Below are 16344 nucleotides of genomic sequence, written 5' to 3'. Positions count from 1 at the left end.
TTTAAGTAATCTCTTTTATTATCAATGGTGGAGGAACCATCATTTTTGGATTCTCAGATACAAGTTAGCTATCATGTTTGTAAAGAAGTAGAAATGATGGTTTACAAGATGAAGTCAGAAAGAATGCCAGTACCAGATCAAGCACAGTACATAGAGAGAGAATTCTCAATGGGGCTGACACTTTCTTGAGTGTCTCAGGGAGGAAACAATACCAAAAGAACAGATTTTTTAAAAAAATCAGGGAAAGTATTAAATGTTTAAACAAATTTACCAGGTAATGATATCACAAAAATCATAAAATTTCACAATTGGAAGAGACTCCAGCAGCCCTCTAATCCAACTTGGGCTTGAAAGGAATTCCACTACAAAAGACCTGAACCTTGATTATCCAAGCTTTCCTTGAAGTCTTCAGATGAGAAGCAAATAACTATCTTGTAAGGTAGCTTATTTTTGCTTTAATAGGTCTAAATTTTAGGAAGCCTTTCCTGACTTTAATCCTAAATTTTCCTCTTGAAATTTCACCCTATTGTTCTGCCTTTTGTGGATAAATACAAATCTAATCCTTTGTTCACATGCATACATAAATAGATAGATATTTAATAGTTTAGAATTGCATTAAGACCTGTGGGATATCTGTATATATTTATGCACTTACACTTACATATTATATACATATGTGTATAATGTATAATAATAAATATAATTTAAATATAATATTTATACGTGTATCTGTGTGTTTATATCTACAAACATACACACTTTGGGGACACAGTGATATAGATATACATACACACATATAATATATGTTATGTAGCATGTTAATATATGGGTGAGTATATCAGGGTACCACAGTAGTATACATATGGATATGTACATATATATGTGTGTGTGTATATACATATATGTGTGTATGTACATATTTTCAAATATTACTCTTGTTAAATTGGTATTAGAAAAGACAAGCATTTTTAAAAAAGAAACACAAATATCTATAGTTTTTATTCATATTTTTTGCTTAATATAAAATGAATTGGACTGTTTAGGCCATAATCTAAGTAATCAAGCATTTGGACAAAAGTAGAAAAGAAGGGTACGTATAAAAAGCATTTTTTTCCCAATAACCTAGAGATTTCATCTGAAGGTTTTGTATTATTGTTTTGGAGTTGGTAGGATCTTAATTATAAGAATAATTGGCCTTAAGATCTTTACTTCACTTTCAGGAGTACTCATAGTCACATTATCAACTAGAAGTTTCTAAACTTTAGAGGACTGAAAAGATGACAAATTATCCAAACTTTTCAAATAAGACATTTCTCTGGTTGTCACAGGGAAATGTAAGTTTTCTCCTTAGCTGATAACTAAGATTACTCTGTGTTAATCAAATAAATTATGAAAGTAAAGCTACAGTATGTCAGATCTACAATTTCCCATGAGAAAGGAAACCTGTTTCTTTCTCATGATTATCATTCACTGAGCCATACTTGAAAGAGTGAATAGTTGAGCAAACATGAGTGGATTGAACTCCTTCATGAGAATATCTTTGTGGCAGTTTCCTGAATTCCTAGTATGAGAATATAAGAAGAAGTAATAACCTGTTTGAGCCAAAAAGATAGTACAAGTTAGAAAGATATTCATGTCTGTGACTGAAATTCTTATTTCAAAATGTCATTAGAATGTAGGTTTCTTTGAGCCTTCTATCAAATCTGTGCCCCATACCTTTCCTATTCATATTAACCTTTACATTAAGTGTGCAAAGAATTCTCCAAATGAACAATGAAGACAGGTAGGATTTTTAAATTACTTTGAAGCTATGATTTGCTATAAGGCTACAATAACAGTATTTCCTCTGAAGCATCTGTGGGCTGCAATAGGAAAAAGAAAAGGAAGGAAATGATGAAAAGCCATTTTCAATACTTAGGGCTAGAGAAAATTATCAACCTCCTCACATTTATCCCTGTCATTTTCTCTGAAATGGCAATTATCCTCTCCAGTTTTGAATCTTTTAATGAGCTGCAACTGTTTAATATCCTTTGTGGTATTTCTTTATATTTGATTCCTATACAAAATGTGCATTGCTAGTAGCATTTGAAGGAAAAATAGTAGGCACAAAAGATGTGGAAGCATGATGAAAGGATATACTTGGTTCTCAAAAACTATGAGCAAAACATGCATACAAAGCAACTGTTACTTTGACCAAGTGTTGCCAGCTTTATTTTCTGTGGAACAAAATTTATAAAGGATTTTATATGGTTATACAACTCCGACAGCAACAGAAAAGCCAGAAAGATGTTGACTCATGTCCCAGACTTGACAACTGATGCTGCTGTGGTCCAAGACAACTCGTTGAATTTCTCAGTGCTCTTTAGGAAAAATTTTAAAGTGCAAAGAAGGTATAAGCCTGCATTGGGAGGGAGAATTTCCATATTTGGGAGTCCCCTATAGCCATCAAATCATAGGTCCATTTCCTATGCCTATTGCAATAGATATGAGTGGCCTAGAAAGATATAATAAGAACTTACTAGATGAAGTACTTAATGTTAATGCCCTATAATTTGTAATGTAACCAGAATAACTCCAGAGTTAAGTGAAAGTTCTAGAGATTTTGATGTTATATTAGACCCAGCATGAAATGAGTTTCTTGGAAGATCACATGACAGAGATATGATTTGCTATCTTAAGAAGAGTAGGGGCCTACACATACATTATATTAGATGAATTATGTATGAAACTGTCACCTGCTGTGTTTCTGTGGAGCCTAACAGAATCTATTCATCTTCACATGATTTATTTCTCCATTTCTGAGATCAGTCTGGCAAAATTTTACTTTAAAGAGCTTAGACAATGCTTTACCAGTGTTCTCATTCACTAAAAAGTCACATTAATTGCTTGTAGGTAGAATCTATGTACATGACTGGCTTATCATTTCTTTTTGTTTCTCAATCAAATAACTGCTCAGTAATAGCTCTCTGAGTTAGAGTTTATTTTTTCATTGACCCTGAAATGGATTTGCTTTCTTCTCTATTATGACATTGTCCTAGGGAGTTTGGGTGTTGAAAAAATGGAAAACAATGGTTTAAATAAGGTTGAATATAGCTTTTACTTTTTATGAACTAGTTCCCAAATAGCATGGTTAATGAAGAGTTGCTTTCCTGACTATGATACTCCATACACATTTGCACAAGACCATATGCAAAAATTCTGTATTATTGAAGCCCTAGAAATAGGTATAACACAGAGTACTATATTAGTAATTAAGGTGGATTCCACTCTGGACCCCAAGGCAGGAACTCTTATCATGGGTCTATGATTTAAATCTGTATCTTATAACAACAATCAGTAGAATTTGTTTTGTAATCCTGTATATTTTATTTCATTCATTTAAAACACCTTTTTTCTGAGAAGTTTTAGGTTTCACTCGATCACCCAAAAAGGCCACAACACACAAAATATTAAGACCTCCTTGATGTAACATTTCTAAGTAATACTAGGAATGAGGCATCGACTGAAATGCCCCCAGTGTGCTTGCAGTTTAAACCTAATACCACTTACTGTTTGCTTGTAGAATGAAAAAAATGAATAACTGATATAAAACTCATATTAGGTGGGATCTCTAGGATGTGGTAAGGTTTTTGGAAGAGATATAATTATCTTCTGGTAAATAGTTATCTAGATATCATAGGTGTACTTATGATAGATTTAGTTATACACATACATATAGGTTGATAGCTGTTAAGGAAGGTATGGATTTTAAGAGCCTTCCCACATCCTATTGGCTGATGACATTCTGCAGCTCACATCTAGCCCGAGAACAATGAAGCAGCATAAATGAGATCCCAATCTTTCAAAGATTTCAGTCTCTCTACCCATGTAGCAAAATCCAGTGAATGTAAAGTGTTTATTGTCAAAACAAAGACATGCAATTGGATGACAGCTCATTAAGCTTATTCCTCGGCAGATGTATTTCAGAAAGACACTGCGTGTGGAAGGGAGTGAGTTAAATTTTATCTCAGAAAATGTACCGTTTTCAATGCCTCTAAGTTGTTCCCTAAAACATAATCTTACCTTTTGAATAGCCATATTCTTCCAGAAATTCTATTCAGCTGTGACTCATGAGCCGCCATTTTCTTCCAGTAACCGATATTATAAGTGAACTGACAGGCAATGTAGAGATACATAGTAAATGTAAATAGACTAAAGTATATTATGACTTATAGTTCACTTCCAAACATTGATGAAACACATAGAATCTAGTAAAAAAAACTGACCAGAAAAGGAAATGATTTGTCATGTTACAAGAGAGGACAAGACTGCCCAAGCATGGTACTGTTACACTCAAAAATGATTAAAAACTAGGAGTCAGGAGAAGGGGCTGGGGGCAGCTCAAGGTCCAGTTGCCCCCCCCCCCCCCTTTCTCACTTTATGTCCATCCCTTTGCCTGATTGATCACCAAGGATCATGCCTGTGAGTACATGTGTTGGGGGAGGGGGGTGGGATGAAGTGAGAGGTGGGGGGAAAGCCAGCCCAACAGATCGATGCATTCAGAAAACACGTGCAACGTGTAACACCTGGGGACATCTCACCTCCAGGAAGGAGAAGGGGAAAAAAAATGTTAGCTCAATTATGTAACACTTGGAGAACAAGTTTTCTGTGGCTGCAGATACACACTCTGAGAACTTTCTGGTTTCTACAGGCATGCCTGCTGAGCAAACACATCTCGTCTCAGAACACCCAGACGACAAGATAGGTAGGAGACAATCTCTCTGAGGATATTTCCGGTACTATAGGCTTGCTCTCTGTGGAGACACATCTAGTCTCAGAACTGAGAAAACAAGACAGCATAGTATTGTCTACAGTTTTTGGTAACATTTCAGCTGTCTCTAGCTTTGGTCTTTGTAAAAGCTATTGTTGTTTGAGAAAACTCTTGATATATCCCTTGAGAAATAAAGGTAACCTACGATGCCTGTGAGTGCACAGCTGCACACACACACACACACACACACACACTCACTCACACACACACACACACGCACACACACACACACACACACACACTGATTAAAGACCAAGAGGAAGGCTTTATTTAACAGTAAAGTGGTATAGCCCATTAGAATGCTAAACTCTGAGGCAAAACAACTTGAATTTATCCTGCTTTAGGAGTTTATTGATTGTGAGACCTGGGGCAAGTCATCTAACTTCATTTTGGCTCATTTATTTTTTTAATCTATAAAATGAGGATAATAAGAGCATCATCTTCTCATAGTTGTTATGAGAAACAAATGATCCAATATACTTAAATACCTCTTCAAATGTTAAAAGTTCTATATAAATACTAGCTGTGGTTCGAGCTCTTTGTAATGTGAAGAACTTGTAGGTGAATTATGATGTGTATGCCGGGAAGGATTTTTGGCTTAGTGAGCTGGCCACCCCTTTGAAGTGAAATACTACCTTAATGAGTACATAAAGGAGATTGATTGGCGAGTTCTAATCCTATCAGTTGGGCCCCAAAACCAGAAACAGTAAGGGAATTTTTGTTTATGTATTGAGGGAGGAAACCCACAGTAAAGGTAACTCTGTATGCGTGTGTTCGCCCTTCGTTGCCAAAGACCATGCCATCAGAGAAATGATGCACTTGTCATGACTTGCACTTGACTTTGTTTTGAGTGAGGGAAGGCTGTGCAGGTCACCAGCCTCACTTTTCCTCCACAGTCATCTGAATCCAGTGACCAGATATTCATCAGGATGACTGGAGATGACCCAGGATGAGGCAGTTGCGGTTAAGTGACTTGCCCAATGTCACACAGATAGTGAATGTCAAAGTGTCTGAGGTGAGATTTGAACTCAGGTCCTCCTGACTCCTGCTCTGGTGCTCTATCCACTACACCACCTAGCTACCCCAAAGGTAACTCTAAGAAAGCGAGGGAACTATGTCACCTTTAGACACTTCAGATGACAAGCTTTGGTGTGAGTGTAAGAGCTGGGGGGAAGAGGTAGTAATATGGTTCAGTTGGCCAGTCACACAACCTGGCAGACTAGAAGTATGGGTTATATTTTTCTCTCCACTGTTATCCCTGTGTTACCCACCATTTTTTTTTATATTTCTAACTCTAGTTTTCAAAGCAGGAGAAATAATATCAGCACGAGAACACAGCATGAATAATCCTACCATGCTTGGCAAAGAGTTTGCGATGAACTTCAAATAATGATATAATATGCATGTAATAGAATGTGGTAAATGTCTCTCAAAGAATAATTCTGATAATTTGCAGTTGTACATTATAATTTGTATCAAATCAATGTAATGAATGCAGATGGTTCAGGTTCTTTTTTTTCCCCTAATTCAGGAGTTTCTTGTTAATGACAGTGTTCTTGAATCCGTGGGGAAGTTTATAGATCATTTTACCTAAAAGAGATATGTGTCTAGTCAATTAAATTTATAGCAGAGGAAAAGCAAGGATTGCTCTTTTCATCTACCGTTTGAGAGGGCAACTGCAATGCATATGCATTAGAAAAAAATGTAGTTTTAAAGTGAAAATACATTCCCAGAAGCAGAAGTCTGTGGTTACAAAATGTATTTTTATTAGCGATTCCCACAAGGTGAGTGATTTTAGCTTTATGTCAGGTGGCAGATTACATCTGTTGTTCTAAAGCTGGCATATTCTCAGGCAGCCAAAAAGCATCTTCATCAGTGGGTATGCTCCACTTTTTCAGAGGGGAAGAAAGTGACAAGGGAGAAGAAAAGGAATAACTGGGGGACTTTCCTTTCTCCTAACTAATCAAGGAAGGCTAGCTGAAGCTAAGTGCAGGCAGAGTGGTCTTGCAAGCTGCCTTTCCTTAGACTCAGATGCTATGATGAGTTAGCAAGGGTGGACATAGTCTGTTTCTCTATCAAGGAACCAATGGAAGAAAACTTGCTTTCCAGGTAATGGGTTAACTGTTTCAGGGTGGATACATGCAAGTCAGAAATGTGTGGAAGGCATGAGTACCTGGAGATGACCAAAGATAACTACTTGGTAGGTTCAGGAAGACTCAGTTTCTTTAGAGAACTTCATTTAAGTTGAATAAATTCCTTTTCATATTAAGTAAAAGAATTTGGAAAGGTTCATAGCATAAGAGTCTAGTAAATAATATTTATGCAAATGCAGAGAGTATTGTATTTTGTTTTCCATTACCATGTTTCAATCTTATATGGATTATATAATAATATTAAGAGTATTTGTTCAAGTTTACATGGAAAACTTTCTCTTTGGAGACAATATCTTGACAGGGCATTTCACTGTAATTACATATTGAACTACATTATATATTGAAGTATGACATATAATAGGCAAATCAAATAAACAGGTTAATTGATTTATTTTTTTAGTGGTAGCAAGGTGATCAGGTAACATACGAATATCACTTATTTCTCTTGTTTTAAGTGCAGGTTTGACTAAAATGAGTATTTGCAAAACATATATATATATATATACTCACCAAATAATATTTAACATATTTCTAGTGGAACAAATCTCACTTTGAAAGCTATCCATAGCCTAATTCTGGTTATTTAAAAGGATTTGAGTCCATGGTCCTAAGTAATTTTTGCACTGGTTTCTATTTACATTTGCTTTCTCTTAGCTATTTCAGACTAGTTCAAACTATGGACAAAGATTAGCTTATCTAAACTCCTTATGTTTTGCCTTCTAATTCTCTTAGGGTTATTATCATACAAATACAAATAAATATCATTCAAATTCAAATCATACAAATATTTTATTAACAAAAAGATAGCAATGACCTTGAGATACACATTTAATGTGATAAAATTCCCTGATCAAATTTATGAATTCTGATATTTAAATCTCATTTGCTCCATGTTTCACCTAAAACTTTTCCTAAAAAAAATTTCCATTGTTATGATTTTACTCATTGGATGTTTGTGGTGTTAGCTTAATAATCAAAATTAATATTTTCTCTAAGAAATTAAGAAATATGAATAAACATATGGAATATTTACTGAATTTAAATAATTATTTTTGAGCTCTTATGCAGTCTCTTTGTTATTTAAGATAGAGAACTACCACAAGAAGAAACTCCTTCTATTAAAGCAAATCATAACCTTTTCTAGACATTGTATCTAGTCTTGGGGATTTGCCTACAGTACTACATTATGTTGCTTGCCCAGAGACATACAGACAAGTGTCACAGCTAGGACTTAAAACTAGTCTTCTTGGCTTAAATGTCAACTTTCAGTCTACTCCACTAAACTAGCTCTTGCTTTGTTAGGCTAGTTTTAAGTAATGTCTAATACACCAAATTAGAGAATTTCAGATGGCACTTTATTAACAAAGTTTTAGTTATTGTATGTGTATTATCAATGATGTTTCCTAATTTAGAATTAATGGCATTTCACTAATTTACCTATTCCCCAAATTTGTCCAAAATATTGAAGGTTTACTAATATTTATCTATCCTTCACAAATATGTAAAAATCAGACAGACGTTAGCCTTTTAAAGATGAAGAAACCAAAGAAAAATTATTTTACCAGTATAAAAGTCTTTAGGTCTAAGATCCCTGGTCCCACGACTACTTTACTTTTTCAATAGCTTATATTATATTTAAGATTATTTCAATTTCTTAAAGCCAAAATAAAATAACATTTCCAATTCAAGCTAAATATATAAAACTGAATCTTAAGTTCTAAATAGCTATGATAATAATTTGAATGTAGAGCAGTTTATTTTTGAACTTTAAGTAGAAAAAAAATGGGTGTACTGCCTTAGTGTCTAAAATATTTTCATTTAAGTAAGCTATAAACAATATTTAAGTGATCCCATACAAGTTTTAATAACATATCCTAAGTGCTTAATTTGTAGAGCAGAATCTCTTGTACTTCTGTAAAGTTTGTTTAAAAGTTCATGTGACTATTTTTATAAATGAATGCCTTATAAATGGGTACAAGTTCTTTTCAAGGTAACTTGAAAAGTTCTTTTAACAACATTTTTTTCTGTATTTCATTTCCCTTTATTAAGAAAATGTCATATTTCAGGAGGAATTGTCGATAAGGATCTTCGCCATTATCTCAATTTGAGGTTTCAGAAGGGATCAGTGGACCATGAGCTTCAACAGATCATTCGAGATAACCTCTACCTCCGCACAGTGCCCTGTGAGTAGGCTGATTTTGATGTCTATAAATTGTTTGATTGGGGAAAGGGTTGGCTGGGGTATATAAATAAACATTTTTGAAAAAGAGGTACTTAAGACGCTTGAAGTGCATTACCCTATGGGCAGGATTGAAAGGTTGGTTTTCCTGGTGTTGTTGTTATTACTTAGTTTTGATTTGTTAACTCTAGCTATAAGGACGGAAAAATAGCATTTGAAAGCCAATGATTAATTCCAATTGTGAATCTGTAAACCCACATTTCTCTTCACGTAAACCATTGTCTCTTCTATCCACTTTGCAAACTTCTGGCAAATTTCATTTATTCAATGTAGAGTGTATATAATTCCCCCGTAAATGCCCCCCCCACACACACACACACACTTCCTTCAGATCCAAATAAGTTTGTTAAAGGTCTCTTTTGGAGCAGTTGAATGTGTATGTTTAAAGAATAGTGGTTTGTAACAGGAAGTTCTGTTTATAATTCCATTTTGGTGGTCAGCAGGGAAGTTGTGGTGAAGTGAATTGTGGTCCCCAGGATAGAATCTAGAGATAATTCTCAGTCTAATACTGTAATGAATCAGATTAAAGAAAAAGTTCATCTTAGGGTAAAGGAATATTTTAAATACAGATGCAATCTTCAGAATTAGCTGACCATTTTCTTGGGTATATATGTAACTTTGAGGTACATGTGATATTCTTCTAAAGGGATAATAGACTGTTTATTAGAAAGGAAACTGAGTTTTGAAACAATTAGAAATTGAAAGTTATCAAAACTATTGCCCATTTTAACACTGGTGAATCCTAGATGTATTTCTCATGCTTATATACATAACACCTAAAACTGAAATATTTTGTTAAAAACCTCTCCACTTTGGCTGGATGGAGGATTGATTACTGGGTTGGCTGGTGTATTATCATCAAACCTAATAGATACTTACACTGATATGTGTGTATGTGGTTGGGAGGTGGAGTTTGGTTCATATTTATTTATTTTTTCTGTTACTCCTAGCTAGAAGGGCAGAAAGATCAGATTCTAACATGTGCCTTCCTCAATTCACTTCAGAATTCCATATTTCTTTTAACATAAATGGTGCTCTCTTTGACCCAGATGTCTAACTGGTAGCAAATAATATTTGTTACAGGTTGTTTTCATATGATTCCCCAGAAACCTTTCTTCTGTCTAGAAACTCTCAGCAAGTTCTTTCTTCCTTAGAGTACACTAATCTAATTTTCGGGAGTGATTCTGATACTATTAGTTTGGGAGGATACAACAAAAAGAGTCCAAGGTGGGGCAACTGAAAGGATCATTCTAGCCCCTGAGTTTTGTTAAATATATCTTGTTGAAATGTGTTAAGCATACAGAGGTGCACAAGTCAGAATTGAAATTTCACATAGTGTTTCAATTAAGGAGCAGGGACATGGTTGTTTTTTGTCATTAAATGTTCATCAGTCCTCAAATGTCATATAAGTAATATTAAATATTACAAAATAAGACTTTGTTGAGATTGACAACTTATGATTCAAAGTGAATATCTTTGTCATAATAGGGGACAGTTCCCTTTTGGACTCCTGAGTTGTTGGTTTTTTTTGTTTGTTTTTTGTTTTTTTCTGAAGTACAGGAAAGTACATCCTTGAACTTGTAAGTTTAACATTAGAGTGATGGGCAGAAGCTGAATTAAAGTGAGTGACTGTACTATTTATAGGGAAACGGGTGGATGCATTTTCAAAACTGTGATGTTGTCAGTGCTACTATAAGAATTTATCTTTTGTGACGCGAAAAAAAGGAGATCTGAAGTGCAAAGAAAGGACTGGCACTTTATTGTATTTAAAAGCTGAAGGAAGTAGATAAGAAGCTGACATTGAGGTATACTTGTCCTCATTGTTAAAGAGAAGAGGGAAAGGAGGCAAGCTTAATTAAATACCTAGGTAATTGGCATTAATCTTGTGATAGCTTCTAAATAAGTCAGTTAATTTTCTGGTGTTCAGATGCAAGGGATGACCTTTTTTTTTTTTTTTTTTTTTACTGGATCTTTGATTTTACTGTTAAAGGAAAATAAAAGTATTCTATCAATTCACCTTAGTCTTTGAAAAATACCTGTGACAATTGAGAAGTTAAATGACATACTTAGGGTGACTTGGTATGTTACATAGGCAGGAAATGAACACATATCTTCCTCATTCTAGGGCAGGGTTGACTCAGTATGTCATACTGTTTCTTAAAAACATAATGGGAAAATGAATATATGAATAAAATAAACAGCCTTTTGTGAGTCAAAATAGAATTTTAAGATAAGATCTTTAGCATATAGTCTTGAATTTATTTGTACAAAGGTATTGAGAAGCCCAGTGACTATAAATATTCTGAAAATAGCAAAAACAAAAAAATAGAATGTACATTGTTTTTCTTTCTAATTTAGGATTCCCTTTTATATCGTAATCAATAGCATCATTAACATACTACTCAGTGTATGAGATTTTGGCCTATCAGATTAAATTTTCTGTGCTTTTAGATGTGTAGTGGGAGCAACCAGATCTTCCTGCAATAGGGCATTCTAACTAATCTTAACTTTGCTTTTAGTATCCCTTCTGAAATTCTTCAAATTTTGTTTACTCTCACTCCTTACTGAGCATTAAGAAAGCTCTATAATCAACTAACCGACCTTGACTTCCTTCTGTTAGGCAGGGGTCCAGTGTGTATATGTGTGTGTGTGTGTGTGTGTGTATGATGGACTCCCCTGACAGAGTGATGAAGCCTATGAATCCCTTTTCTGAACATTATTAAATGTATAATTTAAGATAGATAAAACTACTGTGGAAATCAATTGCACTGAAATATAGTTATTATTTTTTAGACAATTCCTGCACAGTCTAAAAATAAACAAACAATCCCTTTGTGTTAAGGTTTAAGTCACTGGATCATTATCCTTGTACCATTCCATGGATCAGCCTTTTACATTATTCCATACATTTACAAATTGGTTCACTTAGTCAGTGGAACCCATGACTGTAGTACATCTTGGTTTTAATAGAAATTAAAATAATGGGAAAAGAAATATGATGTTACAACAGATGGAGAGCCATGAGAAGAAGAAATCAGTCTAGGTACATCAAACCCTAGTTAGTTTGCATATAATGTCCCTTGGCCAACTTGTTATCATGTTCAAAGGGATTCCTCATAAGTCCAGGGAAGGGGAGAAAAGGAATAAGAATTTCTATAATATTGCTATATGCCAGGCACTATAAGAAATGCTTTGCAAATATTATTGCAGTATATCACTAATGCCTAATGCAGACACAATATCCTTTTCCATCCAGTTGATGTCCTAGACTTCATTATGTTTGCAGAAACTCCTTCTGCAAGATCACATGAAATCTGAAATTCACACCTCCTCAGTAACCCCTGTTCCAAGATCCCTTTGCTCTCTCTCTTTTTGTAGAGGACAGAGAGAGAGAGAGAGAGAGAGAGACAGACAGACAGACAGACAGACAGACAGACAGAGAGATAAAGAGACAGAGAGAGACAGAGAGAGAGACAGAGAGACAGAGACAGAGACAGAGACAGAGAGACAGAGAGAGAGAGAGAGGCAGAGAGAGACAGAGACGGAGAGAGACAGACAGACAGACAGAAACAGACAGACAGACAGAACAGAACAGACAGACTCACTCCATTTAAGGAGTTAACCCAAGGTACCCATTTCTTTAATTCCCTTCAGGCTGAAAAATTTCATCATAACCACCCTCCTTTGCTGCATTTTCAACTTCTTTTTACGTGTTATCATCTCCTATTGGATTTTGAGCTTCTTGAAGTCTCAAACAATCTTTTGCCTTTCTTTCTGTCTCCAGTGCCTGGCACATAGTAGGGACTTAATAAATATTCATTGACTCAAGGATTGATTTACAATATCACAAGAAAGAGCCAGTATCTGATATATCCAAGTATAAATTATCTAGGATTATACAGTCAATTGTTATTAAAATCAAACAGCAGAAATGATTTAATTTTGTTTTTTCCTTTTGTCTTTCAATGTCAAAGCATTAATTTCCCCTCAAAAGGAGTCAAATACCTATGATGCTAATTTTTTAAACATAGTAGCAGATGGGATCATAAATTTGATTGCAATTGTGTATCTTCTTATTAATGTATTCATGGAGATAACAATACCATTCTTGTTTTTCCCATAACATAGAACAATAAATACTGGCTATCATGTCACTTCTCCCTTTTCGCTGAAAGTTTCACAGTAGATAAGTTCTCATAACTACCTGCTGCAATACTTTTTATCATACCATTTAATATTCCTGATTCAGGATGGGCTATAAGAATAATTTACTACTCTCAAAAGCTACTTTGTGTGTAGTGTATACGTAGTTTAAAACTTGTATATAGATATGTAGGTTAAAACTTCTTTGAGTAAAGCTGCAATATTATTCAGTGGTATACATATAGAAACACTGTATCTTCAACAAAAATAAAACTACTTAGTGAGGTATCTTCCCCTCATGTTCTACTCTTACTTCACCTCACCTTCCTATCAGGTACTTCATCGAGGAAGATAAGATCAATCCCCATCCATGGACTTCCACTAGGCTTTAATTCAACCAACATAGGCAGAGTCAATCAACAGGGATAATTGAATTTTTATCAGAAGCATAAAGGGTTAAAAGAGATCATGGAAGGATTTAAGTATATACTGATAGGAAACTGGGCCTGTTAGCAATTACTCTAATCTCATTCTTTCAATATATAGAAGGGTACATGTTGTCAAGATTGTAGAAGTACCCCTGAAATTTTGGGAGTTTGTTTCTCTATTATTAAACTGAGCCCCTATTTTGATATTCTTCCATTTTAATGCCATTAATTAGAACCTCGCTTCCATTTAACTAATGAACATAATTGGCTTTTATAATGGGTTATTTCCTTAGCAAGAACTGAAGTCTACACATTTCCTGCCAAAATCTGGGGCACACTCTACTCTATTCCAACTCTGTTTCTGAGAAAGCTGAGCTCAGACATAGCAGTTTTCTACCCAGCATTTTCCCCATCAATTTTATATACAAATAAATCTTATACCCTGGATCACTATATTTTACCTAGGTTCTGAAGATAGTTCTTTGAAACTTTGATAAAGCACTGACTAAAAAACCCAGAATGAATTTCATTCTAAATCTTTTCTTAGCTTATTTTCCTGATCTTTTAAAGATAATGAAATAATAACACTCTTGGATGTGTGATAACAGGACCAAATACTTGTGGAGCACACCTTGGCAACCCTGATTGTGACATAAGGAATTGAAAACTCTTGCCCTCCCAAGGATCGAATCCTTGCTTCTTCACTTGAACATATATATCTGGGGAGTGGGAAGGACATATGAGACAGAAGAAGCACAAGACTTTGACTAATTTTGTCTTGAATATATTCTAGTTCTAGCTTCATAGTCAATCAATAAGGCAATTTTTCATGATGGTACTGGTGGACTATAACAGAATATCTGTTCATGCTCCAGAGTTCATTTGAGAATCCCATCAACTGAACATTTTATAAGTTTTCATAAGAATTGTTCTCAGTGACCAGTCTCATGTTACAGTAGAATATAATCACCTTTTATGCTACTGTGCTTTCCTAGAATCTTGACATAATATTTGGAGTGCCATGCAATTACATATGTGTAGCACTTTCTACTCTTAATGTTTGTTAAAATCCAAATTAAGGCAGATAAGAGTGACATGAAAGTAGAATTATGTACCTATTTCCTTTTTCTTACCAAAAGAAATGGTAAAAAATTACAGTACCCATTCTTAAATCTTCAAAAACCAAAATTTTGGAAGGGTTGAGGATTTTTCCTTCGCATAACTGCAGTTTGACATCTGGTGACACTATTTTGCTGAAAAATATTGTAAACATATTTGGAACAGAAGAAATAATAATGAAGGGTAAACAAAAGGCAAAATCAATAAGGCTATGAACAGAAAATGAATGTATATAAAATAGAGTAAAATCAAAAGTATATATCTGAAAGTACAGCTTTTTAATAAATGGTATTGATTGAGATGGGACACATTTATATATTAAAGAATCTGAAATTAGCATAATAGAGAAAGGAGCAATTCAATTCAGCAAACATTTGTCAATCAATTACTATGTGGAAAATATGGTTTAAGAGAAGGAAGGTTTAAACTAAGGAAAATAATGTACATTGAGCAAGTCATGACAACCCCTCCTTACTCATACAGATCTTAGTCCCTTATAAAAAGAGCATTTTTTCTTTTTTCTTTGTTTTTGTTTTTGGGGTTTTTTTGGAGTAGGCAATTGCAATACAATATAAGTGAGGAAACAGTGAGAGAGAATATTATTGTCATCAGTGGAATGATCAAGTTACTGACCTTAATCAATGCACTTCCCAGTGCAATGAAAGAAATAGTGTATGTAACGAATTGTTCAGCCACCCCTGATGAGCTTAGGGAAATCTTGAAGAAAAAGAGTAGTACCACAGAACTGTTGATAATCTCTTGGCATATTCATTCATTCATTCATTCATTTATAAGGAAGAGGTGTTTTGATTTTTCTTGTCACTAGTGAAATAAAAAAAAATACTTTACCAAGAAAGTAAGAATATATAGTCTGTTTCTTTTTCCCCTGTTTGTTCATTTTCCCAACCAATTACTTGACTTTTGAATTCCTTGTTAAGTGAGGGACTCCACAAGCAGCTTTAGCTTTAGCAATGGCTGCTGCCACCCTGGGGCTGGGGTCTGACCAGGTCCCCTGTCAGCCAGATGAGAGATCCTTCCCACTGACCTGGGAAGGCATCTGGTGTTTTTGGGTTGAAAAGTCTGGAAACTGCAGCCACTGCCAGTGACTCAGTCCCCTGAGTCCTGCTCTAACTCCATCCAAGCTCACTCTACCCATGCCAAGCTGCACTCAGCTCCCAGCCCAGTGCAGCAAACACTTCCTGTCTACTTTCCAGATTGTCTTGTGCTGGAAATTTGCTTCAATCTGTCATCTTGTAACTTCTGCTGCTCTAGAATTTGTGTAGAATCATTTTTTACAGGTTTTTTGGTGGGGTTGGAGGGGAGTGCTCTGACATTTCGCTACATCTACACCCTCATTTTTTCTCCAACCGCCATGAACTTGTTTTGCAAATATATTAATAAGTGTATTTCAATTTAATTTATTTCTTTTATAATCCTATATATTTACTTGAT

The 16344-nt window shown here is 34.8% G+C and overlaps 1 protein-coding gene across 7 annotated transcripts in view; it reads left to right on the top strand.

The window, feature by feature from the left end:
* The window catches only part of MAGI2 (membrane associated guanylate kinase, WW and PDZ domain containing 2), a 1687880-nt gene that overhangs the window by 450063 nt on the left and 1221473 nt on the right, over positions 1–16344 (top strand). For all 7 annotated transcript variants that reach the window (XM_072653189.1, XM_072653194.1, XM_072653195.1 and 4 more), the window contains exon 2: positions 9030–9146. In XM_072653189.1, the coding sequence (XP_072509290.1) occupies positions 9030–9146 (117 nt within the window). The remainder of the gene's footprint in view (positions 1–9029; positions 9147–16344) is intronic.

Source organism: Notamacropus eugenii, chromosome 3 (genome assembly GCF_028372415.1).
Source record: "Notamacropus eugenii isolate mMacEug1 chromosome 3, mMacEug1.pri_v2, whole genome shotgun sequence".
NCBI lineage: Eukaryota > Metazoa > Chordata > Mammalia > Diprotodontia > Macropodidae > Notamacropus > Notamacropus eugenii.
This window is presented reverse-complemented; position numbering and strand designations above follow the sequence as displayed.